Source organism: Vanellus vanellus (genome assembly GCF_965231255.1).
Source record: "Vanellus vanellus genome assembly, chromosome: 4".
NCBI lineage: Eukaryota > Metazoa > Chordata > Aves > Charadriiformes > Charadriidae > Vanellus > Vanellus vanellus.
The window spans coordinates 15250356-15265985 of record NC_138909.1 but is presented as its reverse complement, the minus strand read 5'-3'; the positions used below and the strand labels follow the sequence as shown (position 1 = coordinate 15265985).

The following is a 15630-nucleotide window of genomic DNA, read 5'->3' as shown; positions in this document are numbered from 1 at the left end:
CTTCAGTGACCTTGGTGTCTGCAGAGTTGTTTCTCTCACATATTCTCACTCCTCTCTCCCGGCTGCTGTTGTGCAGCAACTTCTCCCCATTCTTAAATATGTTATCCCAGAGGTGGTTCCACCATCACTGATTGATTCAGCCTCAGCCAGTGGTGGGTCTGTCTTGGAGCCGGCTAGCATTGCCTCTGTTGGACACAGGGGAAGCTTCTAGCAGATTCTCACAGAAGCCACCCCTGTAGCTACCCAGCGACCAAGCCCTTGCTGGGCAAACCCAATACAAGTCTATGTTAATACAAAGAAACTGCGGAAAGAGTACACTTTTTGAATATAGTGTAACTGTTGACATTATCTACAGGAATATCCGACACCAATTTGAACCCAATTACTCATGTTTTATCTTTATACAACTACAGACATTCTTTTAAATGGATATAGCTCTGCCATTTTCATTCGTATCAGTTGTCTTGGCCTCAGAGCATATTTCGGTATCACAGAGCACTCCAGACCCCTCACCTAACTCCATAGCTATACTAGAATCTTATATTAATGCATGTAATGTTTCTCTACACATGTACCAACTACTTCACAAACTTCTCCCTGTGGTCTTCTGTTGTCTTCTGATCACCCAATACCTCAGGTAACAAATTTGGCTTTCAATTAACTGGAGGTATAGAGATAGACTTATATCTTCCCACTTTGGAGTCAAAGCCTGGCTGTGAAAGGCATTATAAACTCATAAAGACAAACCCTTCATTTACCTTTAACATTAAGACTACCACTTTTACCCTAGTTTGCAAAAAAGAAAAAGAAAAAAAAGAAAAAAGGGAAAAAATGATCGTTTATACTGTATGCTTGCTTATCTGTTGGTTTCTTCTCCCTCATATGCATTTGGAATCAATCTGCAAATTATCAACAAATATGACAGAGGAACAGAAGTCTCTGCGATGATGATTCTGTAAGTATCATGAAAATCAACATCCTAATCAAGGAGAAAGACCCAAATTACTGTCGCTGTTGAACACTGAAGTTACCTGTCCTGTTTGGCCTCCTGGCTGGTTAATGAGCACATGCCAAGCCCCACAACACAAAGCCACAGCGTATTTCAGAATCAGGCATGACACCTGCTACCTCTTGTTGGGCTAGCACTGCGGGAGCACAGAAGGAAGATGAATGTATTACAGGGTTTGTCAGGCAGCTAAAAGTCTAATGGGGTGCCAGAGCAATGTGCATGGCATCTAGAAATAAGGGAACATGGCGGAAAGCTCTTTCTATTGTTGTGGCAGGATGGGGGTATAGATGATGTAAACACAGAAGACACAAAACTGTGTGAAACCAGGATTCAGTATTTCTGCTGCACCAAGATGAGCTATGCTTAGAACACAACTATTCATGACTTCCAAAACCTTTTAAATTACTTTTCTTGCCTCACGTCTCAATATTTTTTGACTACACAAACCTATGACTTCAGACCAACATCTTCAAGACATTTTATGTTCCTCAAGGGTAGAAGGAACAGCTTTTACCACAATGTGATTTTTATCATTTCTGTTGTACTGAATGGTAACCATTTGCCTAAAAAAATCCAACCAAGGAAAATTTTCTTCCCCAAATTAGAGACTGCAATGGGATATTCTGGCCAGAATCTCAGAATACACCTCCTACAGTAGCATCAAAAATACTTCTGGTAGAACTAAGAAATGCAACCATCATGTCACATGCAGCCCTTTTATCCTGTCTTTTTGATTCTATGGGGGACAGCGTTAGTTAGTTGCCCTCACAGATATTCATTCTACAAACTCAAACCAACCCTTCTGTTGTTTGCTGCATTGTGCTGAGGTTATTAAGCTGCTGACCGGGCCATCGGCCCATCATTTTTTAAGTACTACCCACCTGAATGTTAAGGACCTCGAATCTGATGTAGTACTAAAACCGCATGGAAGGAAAGCAATTAAAATATCAAGCTGGGGTTCTAGCCTTGACCAAAACTCTCCAGAAGGCAAAATATTACGTGATTACTACATTTTTGAAGGAACAATAATTGCAGACTCAAGTAGACCTGATTTCTGTACTTCCCTGAGATGTAATGAAGGTATATAATACTGGGAGTTTATGATCTTTGACTCGTGCGTAGAGCACAAAGATGCAGTTAGCCATAAATAGTCTGCAGGAGTAATGCAACCATTACTACATTCTGCTATGACTGCACTGCTGTTCTGCAAGATGGACATGAATCCAGGCCTATTCTTCATCAGCAAAATTAAAAACAAGTTTGTCTACACACAGAGATCCATAAATACAATGGTTTTAGTTGAAGACACTCTTAGCCTTCTATTTAAGCCTGATCCGTCACCCACTAATGGCCACAGATATCTTCCTACTGACTCAATTAAATGTTGGACTGAACTATTTATGCTACCTTTGATGTCTGGAAAAGTGCTTTTTTCCATTTCAACAGGTAGCAGAATCTCTTACTTACTGTTCAATTATTTTGTATATGTATTTTTTAAAGCTTCAGCATGAGGGGCATAACTGTTTTGTAGATGTCAGTATGAACACAACCTGGATAAGACATTGTAAACATTCGCAAAAGACTCCAAAACCATGACTCCAAAATCATGACTTGTCAGAATGCACACATCCGATGGGGAACCAATTTTACCATGGAAGGATTAAATTAAAACTTTGAACAGGATGTTTAAATTTGGTACAAGGGGTTTGGGACAACTCTAACATCCTTGGTCTCTGAGGTTGAAGTTTGATGAGGATCTGGCCTGGCAATACACCAGAGTCAAAACCTGTCATCTCTTTTTCATCTATTTTCTCTTTCCCACCTTCTCCCTCTCTTGTGCTGGTGTTTGTGCAGCAAGCGTAAAACAAAATGGTTTGAAGACCTGATCTCACTGAAAAATATTGCAGGGGAACGCTGGGCTGTCAGCTGGGTCAGTTTTACACTGTCCGGCACTACCACAGGCACATGGAGGCACCACCAGCTCAAACGTGTACTATACTGTAACTTTGGAAACCTAAGACCAGATAGGGATAAATTGGTTTTTAGCCTACTGTCTTCAAAAGTACTGTTCACATGCTAACTCCTAATTAACACGCACAGAAAAGGTAAACTGAACTGCACCTTATGAGATAAACCTAATGGTTTATATAACCTCACATTCTATTTCAACCAAAAACGGTCATTTCAGACAAAGACAAAAATCTCATAGGGGACTACTAAGCAAACAGGCACCCTACAAATATTTTTTTCAAACCAGACCATACTTGCTTTTTTTTTTTTTTAATGTGTTCCCTTAAGCATCAGGCTTTATCACCACTATTAACTTTTATGCTAGCTAGCTCGAAGTATGCATTTAATTAATTCCCCCTAAACACTTTGGCTTGGTCATGTGTTTGAGTGTTGACTTCCTCACCTGAACGAGCTATTTTATTTGGAGAAGGAAAAAAAAATCATACTCAAATTTGCTACACACTTGCTTACTCTTCTCACAACCTTCCCACTACGGTTTTACAGACATTTTACGCATTTCTTCATGCCTGTTATAGTATTTCTATGCACTATTACTGTAACTGCACACACACGCACACACACCCCGAGGGCATAATTTTAACAACTTTTCCTTCTGGCAGCGAGGCCCCGCTCCTGTCCCACACTGAGCCGTTAACTCATTAAAAATTTACCTGTCACAAAAACTCTTAAAAACGTTTCTTGTTGCATCCCACAGTTGGGGGTGTGGGGTGTGTGTGGAGAGCTCACAACTAAGCTAAGCCGCCTGAGGCGGCGGCGCCATAAGGCAGCGGCTGAGGCGAACGCGCGGGCAGCCCCCCTCCCGCCCTTCGCGGCGGCGGACCTAACCACTGGGCCCCGCTGAGTAGGGGGGAGACGTTCCCCGGAGTGTACCACTGCTCATCCCCCTGCGGGGGGGGGACACGACATGAGGAGAATGCCGCTCGCCTCAGCGCTATCCGGCTCCTTAAAGCCGCCCAGCGACGAAGCCCAGAGGAACAGCCCCGCGCTAAACGCCGCTCCCTCCTCCAGCACCTGGGCATTCTCCCCGGCCTCGTCTTTTCCTCCCCTCTGCGGCAAATGGTACGAGCCACAGCAGCCCGCACAGGTGTCGCCGGTGGGACAAACCAACAGCGGGGCGGAGGGGGGAGCGCTGCGGGGGCGCGCTCTCTTCGCTCCCTCCCTCGCGCGTGCGGCCAAGAGTGATGAGAGGCGACGAGGCGGGAGGGCGAGACCGGGCCGGGGCTGGCAGCGGCCGCATCATCGGGGAGCGACGCGAGCAGGGCGGCCGCCGCGGGAGATTGAAGTGCCTGCGCCGGCGAGGCGAAGAGGGGGCGGCGCCGTTGCTGCCGCCACTGCAGCCGTTGCCCGGTGGGAGGAGAGGAGGAGGAGGAGAAGGAGGAGGAGGGGGCCGCCTCCCGCCCCTCCGCCGGTAAGTGCCCGTCAGCGGGTGGGGGAAGGGTGAGGGCCCCGCCACGCCGCGGCTCCTCCGGGCGGGGAGTCCGGCCCTACAGCCTCGGCGGCGGGTCGTGTACAGGCGTGGGGAGTGCCCATCCGAGCGGGTTGGGGCGCTGGTGGGTCTGCTCCTTGCTCCGGTAGGCCGCCGGGCTGCAGGCCGAGGGGCCGCCTCTGCCCAGGTGCCGGTCCCCGGCCTGTGCCGAGTGGCCCAGGCCAGGCGGAGGCGGCTTCTGGTGAACCGGAGCTGTCTGAAGCGGGAAAGAGCGGGCGTGAAGCTGGGCGAGAACTGGCCTCCTCTCTCCAAGGTTGCAGTTGGATGAGTAAAGGCTGCGCCCCCCCCACCCCCCCCCCGCCCCCGCTCTGCTGGCCCAGGTGTTGGCACAGGGAGGCCGTGAACTGAATCACAAAACTCATCTTGTTTGAAAAAAAAAAAAAAAAAAAAAAGTTGTGGGATTTGGGTTTTTTTTTGGGGGGGTGGTGGTTTCTTTTCAGCTTGAGTCAGCTTCCTGAGCCGATTCTGTGTGTGGGCCATAGAGGTTGGTGCAGAGGAGGAACTGGTGGCTGGAGCTGCTGCTTGTGGTAGAAGTGCTGGTTGAAAGTGCCAATAAAGCTACTCGCTAATGACAACATCTGTACTAACGCATGAGTTATAATTTGGCCGTTCTTGTCTTGATGGAGCGTTTATTTTAATGTTGAGGTATTTCATGTCTTTCAGTGGATGCGTTTCTCTTTATGCCTTATAAACTGTGCATCTGCAGGCTGGATTTCTTCAGCAAGAACTCCACCTTTTTAGAAATAGATTGCTTCTTCTATAGCGGTACTTGAAAAAAAAAATTTAAATCTGTGGGTCACTATTGCCTGATTGACTTCAGGAGTCAGTTGCAAAAAGAGCAGGCTTTTAGGAAACTGACAGCTATGTGACTCCAATTCTTTAATTTTCTTAGTGTGTTCACTTATCAGAACTACATTTACATTCTGTCACATACTGGATGACCTCATGTGTAAATGCATTCTTGAGTCTAACAGACGTGACAAAAGGCGTTTGAGCTTCCCCTAACCAGCCTTTAGAATCACAATGACAAAAGGCTCAAATATGAGGAAAGATTTGTGAACATATTAGAGGATAGTTCTGCCTCTAACTGTGACAAATAGGGTGAGGAAAAATGGAATATTCCTAAGAAACTCTGTAACTGGACAGTAGCTTGGTAGGTCTCAAAAGCATCTTGCCAAAATTACTTTTATCCACAGAAGAAGCACCTCTCACGTGCAGACTCTGCCAGGCTAAGTTTCTTCAGTGAATATGGTAGCTGAATCAGTGGCAGTGACTCTTTATAGTTCAGTCTTGTTAGATGACCTTGCCCATTTTCTGGTGAGAAGTTTGAGCTTTCCCTCCAGCCCCTAGCTAGTATTTTTACCTCACGCTCCTTGTCTCAAACATCCTTATGCTGCCTAACCACCTCTCTCTGTGTCTTGGAGGTTCAGATGCTGTTAGGGCTTTACTTTCACTGCTCTCGGTTTCTGTTCTCCTTGTTTACAGACATCCCCAGGAATTTGCTTTTGTTTCCAGTAGACCAACTCCTTTCTGGAAAACTTGGGCTTCTGTTAGGAAAAGCGGGGTTGATACTGCTTGTGCAGAGCAGCGCTAGACTCAGCCTGGCTTGTAACTTCTGCTTATTCAATCAGTTATTATTATACACAGATCTCAGCTCAAGTCACTGCCTTCCCTGGTCTTATTACTGTTGGCTGAAAGTAAAAATCAGGGTTTTCATTCCTTCTGTGTTTGTCTCTCTTTCTTGCATCTAAATTTGTTCATTTAAGCTAAAAAGTAAGTGGTAGCATTTAATTTATCGCTAGTGCTACCGAGAGCTTTGTAGCTCTTCCTCCTAGGTAAGTCACACAACCACAGTAAAAAAAGCCTTACAAGTTTGGGAAGCTTCCTTTCTTGTCACATTTTGTGCACACAAATCTTTTAAAGCCTGTTTACAATGCCAAGCAAAATTTAGTTATGCAATTGTAATAACTGTTTACTGCTTCTTACCACTAAGAGTGGTAGACAAAAAAAGTAGTCTGTTAAAAGTATTGAACAGCTATGGCTTTTTTTAATCCCGTTTTAATTAAGCCTCCTTTTACTATCCCAGTTTTATTTCCATCTTCTTTCTTGCAAGTGGATGGATTTCAAAAATACAATCTAAATTGTTGAGAGGGACACCCCAAAACAACCCAAACCAAACCCGCAAACCCCACATATCTATGGGTTGGGTGTGGGCCATGCCGGTGTTAGTTATAAAACTAAACCGCAGTTCGGGACTGGAGTGAGCCTGGCTGACTGCAGGGCCAACAGCCGAGCCCCGACCGCCGGGGCTGCCTCCCGCCGGGGGCGGCCCGCTCCCGGCCGCTGCCTCCGGCCCCCGCTTCTCCCTCCTCCGGGACTACCGCTCCCAGAAGCGCCCGGGCTGAAAGTGAAAATAAACGCCAGGTTACGCTTTTTTTTTTTTTTTTTTTTTTTTTTTTTTTATCCCTCCCCTCCTTTGCCCGGCGGCGGTAGCACATGTCCTTTCTCTTTTGTTTTGCGCCGGGCAGGCCGGCAGCGCGCTGGGGCTGCGGCAGCCGCCGGGAATCGCCGCCCCGAGGGAGAAGAGCGGGGTCGGGACCCCACCGCAACCGTGTCCAGCAGCTGCCGCCCGGCCCTCAACAGAAAACCTAGAAGCCACGTTTTTATATATATATATATATATATTTTTTTTTTTTTTTCCCCCCCACGCAGCTGGAAGTCCAAACTGCGGAGTAAAACTTTGCAGTTTCTCTCCGCGGTTCCCACATGCAAGTTGATAACGTGAGACCGGCTGCTCATCCCATTGCCGCTGCTACCTCCAGTGCCGGGGGGGGGCAGCGCTCTGCTCCCCCACCTGCTGCTCCTTCCTTCACCCGGCCCTAGAGCTGCTCGGTGGGTTTGCCTCGCCATGTGGGGCTAGGAGAGGTGCAGCGAGGCTCCACGGTGTGAAGCGGTGAACATGGAGGCGGCGTGCAAACCCGACGGCGGGGAGCAGAGTCATCGAGGCAGCGGCATGGACGTCCCGGGGGACGCTTCTATGGACTGCTACTTGCGATCTCAGGGCTTGTACAGAAAGAGAGTTGCCAAGGACGGATCTTGTCTTTTCAGGGCTGTGGCCGAGCAGGTAACTGCTTACATAAACCAAGCTGCTTCGCATGAAAGCATGGGAAGTGGATCTCATTAGTAGGTGATAATTAGTGTTAAAATGCAGACGAGTATAGGTTAAGGTTGCACAGTCGTGTGCCGGGGGGGAAAAAAAAAAAACAATCTGCCTTGGGAAGGGAGCGAAGTGCTGCGTGTACAGACTTCTGTCATCAAGAAATTGTTAACCTGTTTTGACCTTCCCCTGCCTCTTCAGAGCTTTTTTTCAGTGTAAGATTTCAACGTTTGGGTACAATTCTATGAGACTATTTAGGAAACGGAATTTAGTGGAAAGACCTGAAAAGCCTTGTTCTTAGTTTTGTTAATTAGTTTACTATGAAATTAGAGAAAGTGGGTTATTTGTTTTCAGTTCTTCCTGTTGAGTTCCCCTCCCCCATTTCAGTGTTACTGTTAAAGGGAAAAAGTGACAGCGTCATCTTGTCTTAAATACAGACAAACAGCAGTGGGAGCTCTGGTGCTTCTGATTGTGGAAGCCCAGATTCCTGTGCTAATTATACACAGTTCTTTTCTTTTTTTTTTTTTTTTTTTAAATTACTTTCCCCACTGAACGTATAAGTTCAGGAAAGCAAACACTATTGATCTGAAGTGAGTGTGGTGGTTGTATTTTTTTATTTCAAAGGAATAATCAATACACTGATAATCTGATGTTTTTAATTAATATATGTAGAAGGTTTCTCCCACACTCCAGTGTATGTAGAACTTTTTTCCAACTATTAATTAAATTTTTAACATCCCATTCATAATTTATTAAAGGGAAGGTCTTTAATGCAGAGTTAGTAGGTGTTTAGCCACAAATTTGGCCTAATCTCTGTATTCTTCATGCGGAAAAACTGAACTGATCTGAATTTGGAAGTGTTTTAAATTGAGGGTAATGTTTAAGGATTGCAAGAGAAGCTGCAATTTAAATTGACTGGAACTTCCCTATGTTATAATGAGGATGAGACAAAGTCATGTTAGAGATAACTCTGAACCTATGATGAAAGTAATATTTTTCCAGTAGATATTTGAACAGGAGGTAGAATGCAGGTGTCGTATTGGGATCTGAATTCCTGGCTTCCAAATCAGTATTTGGGCAACAGAGTCAAGAGAAGTCAAGAGAAGGTAACCCTTCACTCTCTTAGATTTGGTTGGATTTCATTTGAATGAGTGCATGTTGGTACTTGATTTCCTCGTGCACTCCTGCAGTAACTTACTACTTAATTGAAGTCCTTTACAAAGGAGTCAGTTGAAGAATGACAACAAATACTACTCCTTTTGCTTAGTAAGTCCTCAAAAAATTGAACATTTGAATTTAGTAAATCCATGAATTCTGCACTTACTTAATTTTTGATTGGTTGAGGTTTCACCTGCATAAACATGTTGTTGCTGACTGAATATGCATTTTAAATATTCTTAAAAATAAAACTAGAGTATTTCCAAGCCTGTATTTAGACAAGTCATTAATTATTTATGAGCCATTATCAAAACACCTAAGAACCAGCGTCACTTTCTTCTCTTTCTCCCTTTCTAGGTGTTACATTCTCAGTCTCGGCATATTGATGTTAGAATGGCTTGTGTAGACTATCTTCGGAGAAATAGGGAGAAATTTGAAGCAGTAAGTATTTTGGGTTTCTTTGTGAGCATTTAAAAAAATGTTACTTTATTCCTTCCACTTTTCTAAGGTATATTCTGCTGTTTGTGACAGTGTTCATCATAGCAATATACTTGTTAATGCTTTTTAAAGTGAGTGCACTTGTAAATTAATTGGCACATGTGCAGTAGTAACTCATTTTCATGAGCCTGGAGAAAGACCTGTATGCTGCTTGGACTGGAGGGATGTGGGGTGGGCATAGTAGGGATAGTTTTTAATGCTCATTAAAAAACAAAACAAACTTTCTTAAACTTTAATAGTCTGTAGTGGAGCTACCAAAATTTGGGTTCTATTTTAGTATAATGCCTATTTTAATGAAGGTAATAAAACGTTTTTATTGTGCTACTCAATTGCTTTTACAATGTATGAAGGATTTGACTGGTGAGATTAGTCAAATTTGTTTCGGGATATACAATTTATTATGCTTGCCACTGTGGTTTTTATTTCTAAAGATTTGTAACGAAGTTCTTCATCAGCCATAGACATAAAATATTTTGATATTGATCTATATTTGGTGAATGTCATCAGTGTTAATAAGATCCCCTTTTTCTTCCTTTTAAAAGAACAATAATAAATAATAGCACTCCTGTTTGTTTGTATGTGTTCTAGTTAGTGTATATACCATTTAACTAATTTCCAGGTAGCGAAAACAGGAATATGTGTAAGCATTTATTACTAGAGGATTATTACTCGGTTCTCTTTTTCTCTTATGAATTTACCCAGACCCAAAATAAAAAAGGTGCTTTAGATGCATGTTGGCATAGGGAAAAGAAGGAAAGCAGAAATAAGAGTGTGTATTTGCTATAATCTCTGACAAAGTGCCCTATGCTCAAATGTGACTGATCACTGTTAATGTGGAAGTTGTTAAAAATACAGTGAATTCCTCTAGGAGAATGCACCTCTGACTTGACTATTTTCGTTTGCTGGGACTGTTTGTTTCCAGTCCATCTGAGGACTTATCAACTCTTAGATCTCTCTACCTTCTCCCACTGAACCTCCTCCCCCTCCTACCCACCCTGTCTTTTTAATCCCTTTCTTTCCAGAATTACCCCACTCACTCCAATATCTGCTACTCTACTTCTGTGTTATTGTTCCACAGCCCTTCTTGAGTCTAAATGTGTTTAACCCCAGCTGGTTTTACTGGGTTGGTCTCTGTCTTCCAAACTCCCAGTCTCACTGTCCTTTTTTTCCTCTGACTTGGTCCAAGTGATACAACCTCTCCTCTATGCATCTTTGCTGCCCCTCTGAAAAGTCTCTTTTAAAAAGTTTCTTGTCAGTTTTCAGAATAAGTGTTTCACGTACAAGGTTGAGGTGTTTCATATGTGTTCACATTGCCTAGTGTTCCTACTCCCTCGGCTGTCTTCAACTTTGCTGATCTCCCCATATCTCCTACTAGAATTTGTGTATTTCCATCCATCTGGAGTATGACATTGTTAACTTATCTCTCTTAAACAAAACCAAAAAATACAAAAAACACACAAACAACCAAAAAAACCCCAAACAAACAAACCCAAAACACAACAAGAACAACAAACACCTTCCCTAATCTCTTAATTCAACTATTTACTAATCAACCTTCTTTAGTAGTTACACTCCATTGACATTTACTGGTGGTGCTCATTGAAGTTCCTCTTCTGTCTATTGTAACCATTTCAGCTTGGATTTCTGTCTCTTTCGTTCTATTGATAATGCTATAACCAAAGTTTCATGTGACTGTGTGTAACCGCCATCTTCATTTTCATCCTCATCCTTTCTTGAAGTGTTATATTTGATTGCTGCTGTCTTATATTCATTCTCTTTTTTTTTAACTCTTTAGTTTTCTATGAGAATTTTCTGGTGCCCTTCCTTTCTTCCTCAGTGCATTATCTTTAGGTCATTTAATTTTGACAAACAAATCAACTGCTGTCTATGGTCATGTTGTAGTGATCCACCTTTTGACTTCATACCTAATTGCTTATGTCTAAATTAAAACTTTTTGCCAGACTTCTTGGTTCTTCTCATGAACAACACTGTCTAACCAGGTTCAAAATGGCTAAAGCAGAATTTTTAATCTCACTACTCTTAGTTTTCCTTACTACTTTGTTTCTTAACCACTGTGGATAAAGAGGCCATCCCTCTTGTAGCTTAAGTCCAAAATAGGAATTACTTATTTGTTTGGACCTCTGTGGATCTTTATTTTGACTAAATCAAGCAGATTGTGTCTAAATAGCATTTTCTAAATACAGCCTCTCTGTTGGCCAGCGTGGTTGAAACGCTTTGAAGTTAATGTGTCTCAGGTACTGCAGCATCTTTCTTGGGCATTGACAAATGTGAATTTGGCCTCTTTATGCGTGTTAAGTAGTGCAGCTGAAGGATTACTTTCTTAGCCTGGCACTTAGTGTAGCCTGATTGTTTGCATCCTTTCACTGAAAGTAAAAGCAATTTGAAGTGATACAGAAAAGAGGAAAAAGTGCTTTATGATTTGCCTATACTGTGTCTTATTGCTACTTGGGTACTACAGAAATGTGACTCCCATTTCTAATTGTCTGTTGTTGCCTATTTCTTTTAACAAGGTACTTGCATAAGCCAACACATGCTCTCTCCAGTAATGCCATACACACCTGTGGTGAATTGCCCGTAAACATCTACTTGACAGCATCTTTGCTTTCTTTCAGATTTCCTGTTTAGCTGCTGGATTTCATTTTGGCTTTTTTGTTTGGTTGGTTGGTTTTGGATTGTGTGATGACTCCAAAAGCTGTTTATGTGTTATTTTCTGGAATGCAGACCTATGTGTTTGACCACTTATTGCCACATCTGTACATCACTCTATACTTAGATTGTATGCTCTTTGAGGTCAGGATAGTCTTAAATCCCCAATGGTACATTCCCATTGGTACAGTCAGTCATAGACTGGGGATTCCATATGCTATGCTAACAAAAATAACTATCACTCTATTTTTTTTTATTTTTTAAATACAGTTCATAGAGGGGCCATTTGAAGAGTACTTAAAATGTTTGGAAAATCCACAGGTACGTTAAACTTGATTTGTAATAGAAAGCAGTAATTTTGTTGAAGTTGATGGGTAATAGTTTTTTTTTCTCGCAAGTGTCTTTGAGCTTAAGAGTCTTTAAATTATGTGAATATATACTTTTATGTGTGTAGTTTCTATTGTAAAATGATTTGGCGAATTATTTTGTGTCTTGCTTTAAACCTGTTATTCCTCAAAATTGTATCCAAACGTTTCTAGACACTGCAAATGCCAAGAAACATAGTGTGGCTAGGTTTTTCTTGAAGACAGCTTTGAATAAAGGTCTAAAAGTTTAGTTGATAAAAACGCAATTACTTATGTAAGGGATATTATGAACAGTAGCCACGGGCTCTTACAAAGATACTGATTTGAAGCAAAATGATTATTCCACCCCCCAATTTAATTTTAGTATTTTTATTAGGGAATGAATAATTTGTGTAAGCTGGAGGGGGAAGAGGACGATCTAGTACAACATTGCAAAATTTTTTAATTTTTCTTCAGTGCTTGTACATAAATTTTATTAAATTTTCCCCTCCTAGAAATTGAAGCATGATTTTTTTTTTTTTAATTTTTTTTCCCCCTGCCATGCCTACAGCATCCCTAATTAGAATGGCTAACCAGATGGTTCTTTATTTCAGTTTCCAAAGTGAATGGTGGAAGGAGGAAAAAAGTGGGTGTCAGCCTATTCTGCTTCTGTCTTGCTTTGTTTATTCCAGGATTTTTAATGGCAAAGCTTTGTTAGTCAAATCCTGAGGTTACATGCTATGCTAAGTAGTAAATCATGCTGTTTTCCAGTATAACTTATTCTGCACTGAACTACATCGATGTGAATGGTTTACAGCACTGCACTGTGTGTATAGAAAATGTCTTTTTTATACATGTCTACTGATGTTTAAAAAAATAGTTTTGAAAAATAAAACACAGTAGCTTTTTTACATGATCAGGGAAATTAATATTAATTGATTCTATATTTGAAAATTGTGATGAGAATTTAAAAAAAGTATTTTTAAAAAAATTGAACTGCTACAAATTCCTACCCCAAACTTAATTTCAGTCACTTTTAATTTAGTAAGAATTTTAAAAAAGTTTTGTGTCTTTTTTTTTTTTTTCTTAAGAGAAAAATTAGTCACATTATACTGGAGCACAGTACAGCGGTTAGGCTGGAAATGGAAGAAACAACTTTCCTATGATTTGAGTCTGGGTTATGATGTTACTGACATTTCACTGTTTAACAGCTTCAAAGGACAGATTTTTGGTCTTTCTTCAGGTGTCAATATACAGCTGCTTGCATGAGAAATGCAACTAACTGTCACAAGTTTATTTTGGCTGCTTGGAAGTGGTCTGTTCTACTTTGTGTTGGAGCACTTTGCAAGGCCGTGTCAAGATATTTGTATGGAAGTTATCTGTGGTTTAGGTATGAGAGTTAAGCGTCTAAGTTCTTTCTCCAGTTCATCTATAGCTAAAGGCCCGCAAAACCAGACAGTTTTGAAGGTAGAAAGTAATATTTTTAAAAGCACTTAGTGAATCTGGCATTTGCTTTTTTTCAAAAATCACTTTTGAAAATCCAGACTGCCAGTTGTTTAACAAAAGAAAAAATAAAAGCACTATATCACCTTTCGAAATCATGCTCCTTAATGACAGATCTGCATTTATATGATTGTTTTTAGTTCTCTCAGTTTTCATACAGGTCAGTTTCCACTTTGAGAAAAAAATCCGTCAAGCTTGTACCCCTTAACCTTACCAGAAAAGTTATTGTTGTCTCAAAAAGCCTTCAAATACAATCAAAATGTCTTGGCTGAACTCCAGACTCGGGTGATAATTTTTTTGTTGTTTTGTTTTGGACAATGATTTCTGGCTTCTCTTCATGTATACATGAGGAAGTATAATAAATATGTGTTTGATTGAACTTTTTTCTTTTTTTTTTTTTTAATACAGGAATGGGTTGGACAAGTGGAAATAAGTGCCCTTTCCCTTATGTACAAGTAAGAAAACTTTTACGTATGTTTTATTGAGATCAGTTCAGTTGTTTTGTTGATCTGATGGAATAGCAGAGATGGAATTGCGCGTTATACTGTAGTTCTCCAGAAAATTACAAATATTCTTGGAAAGCTGCAGCTGTCAAGGTATTAAATAGAAATAGAAAAGTGAGTTTTGAAAATGACATTTAATCTGGGATTTGAATACAGGTTTGCAATAATATCATGCATCTCACCTGTGCAACTAATTGCAGGTAGAGTTATGCAGTTTGTATTTTGTTAATTTTTCATATCTTAATTTTGCTGTTAAAATTGCTTTTTTTTCCTATTTGTCACCAAGGCTTTAATATTAACCCTGTTGCTAAGATGTGGGCTATACCCATTTCCTTACTACATCTGTACAAATGCCCTGATGTAGCTTAGTGATATGAGTATTGTAGGCTGTATGCCAGAATGCCGGTCTCACACCTCCCCTGGTATGAAGCTGTATGTACTGGTATATGACTGCCTGGTGTACTGCTGTAGCTTATTGTCTTTTCTGTATACATTTTCCTTTTTCTGCTGTATCAGTATAGATGAAATAGTACAAGTTTGTCAAGGGCCATAGCTTGAGCTATGCTTAAGAAATGTTCCGGTATTTGTGCATACATAAACATTCCTCTTGGTGATGAACAGTTTTCATGATGCGTTTTTAGTAAATGTAATCCTATATATTAATATTTCTTTCCAAAGTAGTATGAAACAATAAGCTGAATATTTATAACAGCTTTCTAATTACTGTGCAAGAGAATGAGCAATGTACAGCATTTTCTTTCTGCTGTTTGTAAACCAGTTGAAAAATTCAGTATTTCAAAATGCTTACTGTAAATTAATGACTTCATACTTTGACTCTTGATGAGACAGTTGATAAGAGGAAAGAAACAAACTAGTTAAATATTACTTTCAGGTACTTAGATGAGTGCTAAATGCGGAAAATTGCATGAAATTCTATGTTTGCATTTTATGTGGTTAATGGGACAGTATAGACTTGCATGTGCTGCGTGGGTGGAAGAGGACTGAGTAAGGTTTGGCTCAAGAGGCTTACTGAGAAGGTCTGATGGTTAGGTTGAGCCAGGGTGTAGAGGGACACAACTCAATTTAAGTCAACAAGATTGCATGCTCGATTACATCGGAACTGGATGCCTGTGATCTGCTGTTGTATTTCTAGCCATGAGAAATGTATTCTTGTGAAATAGAAGCAGTTTATTTTGAAGTCCTGATACATTGGTATCCAGGACCATAGCCAATAAATGAATACAGAGACAAATCCTAGTTAATAATAGTATTTT

At 41.1% G+C, this 15630-nt stretch overlaps 1 protein-coding gene across 1 annotated transcript in view; it reads left to right on the top strand.

The window, feature by feature from the left end:
* Positions 1-7510: 7510 nt before the first annotated feature.
* Positions 7511-15630, top strand: part of OTUD4 (OTU deubiquitinase 4) — a 34432-nt gene continuing 26312 nt past the window's right edge. Inside the window, exons 1-4 of the mRNA XM_082481977.1 lie at positions 7511-7650; positions 9199-9282; positions 12277-12327; positions 14262-14308. Of these exons, the coding sequence (XP_082338103.1) occupies positions 7540-7650; positions 9199-9282; positions 12277-12327; positions 14262-14308 (293 nt within the window). The 5' untranslated portion in view covers positions 7511-7539. The remainder of the gene's footprint in view (positions 7651-9198; positions 9283-12276; positions 12328-14261; positions 14309-15630) is intronic.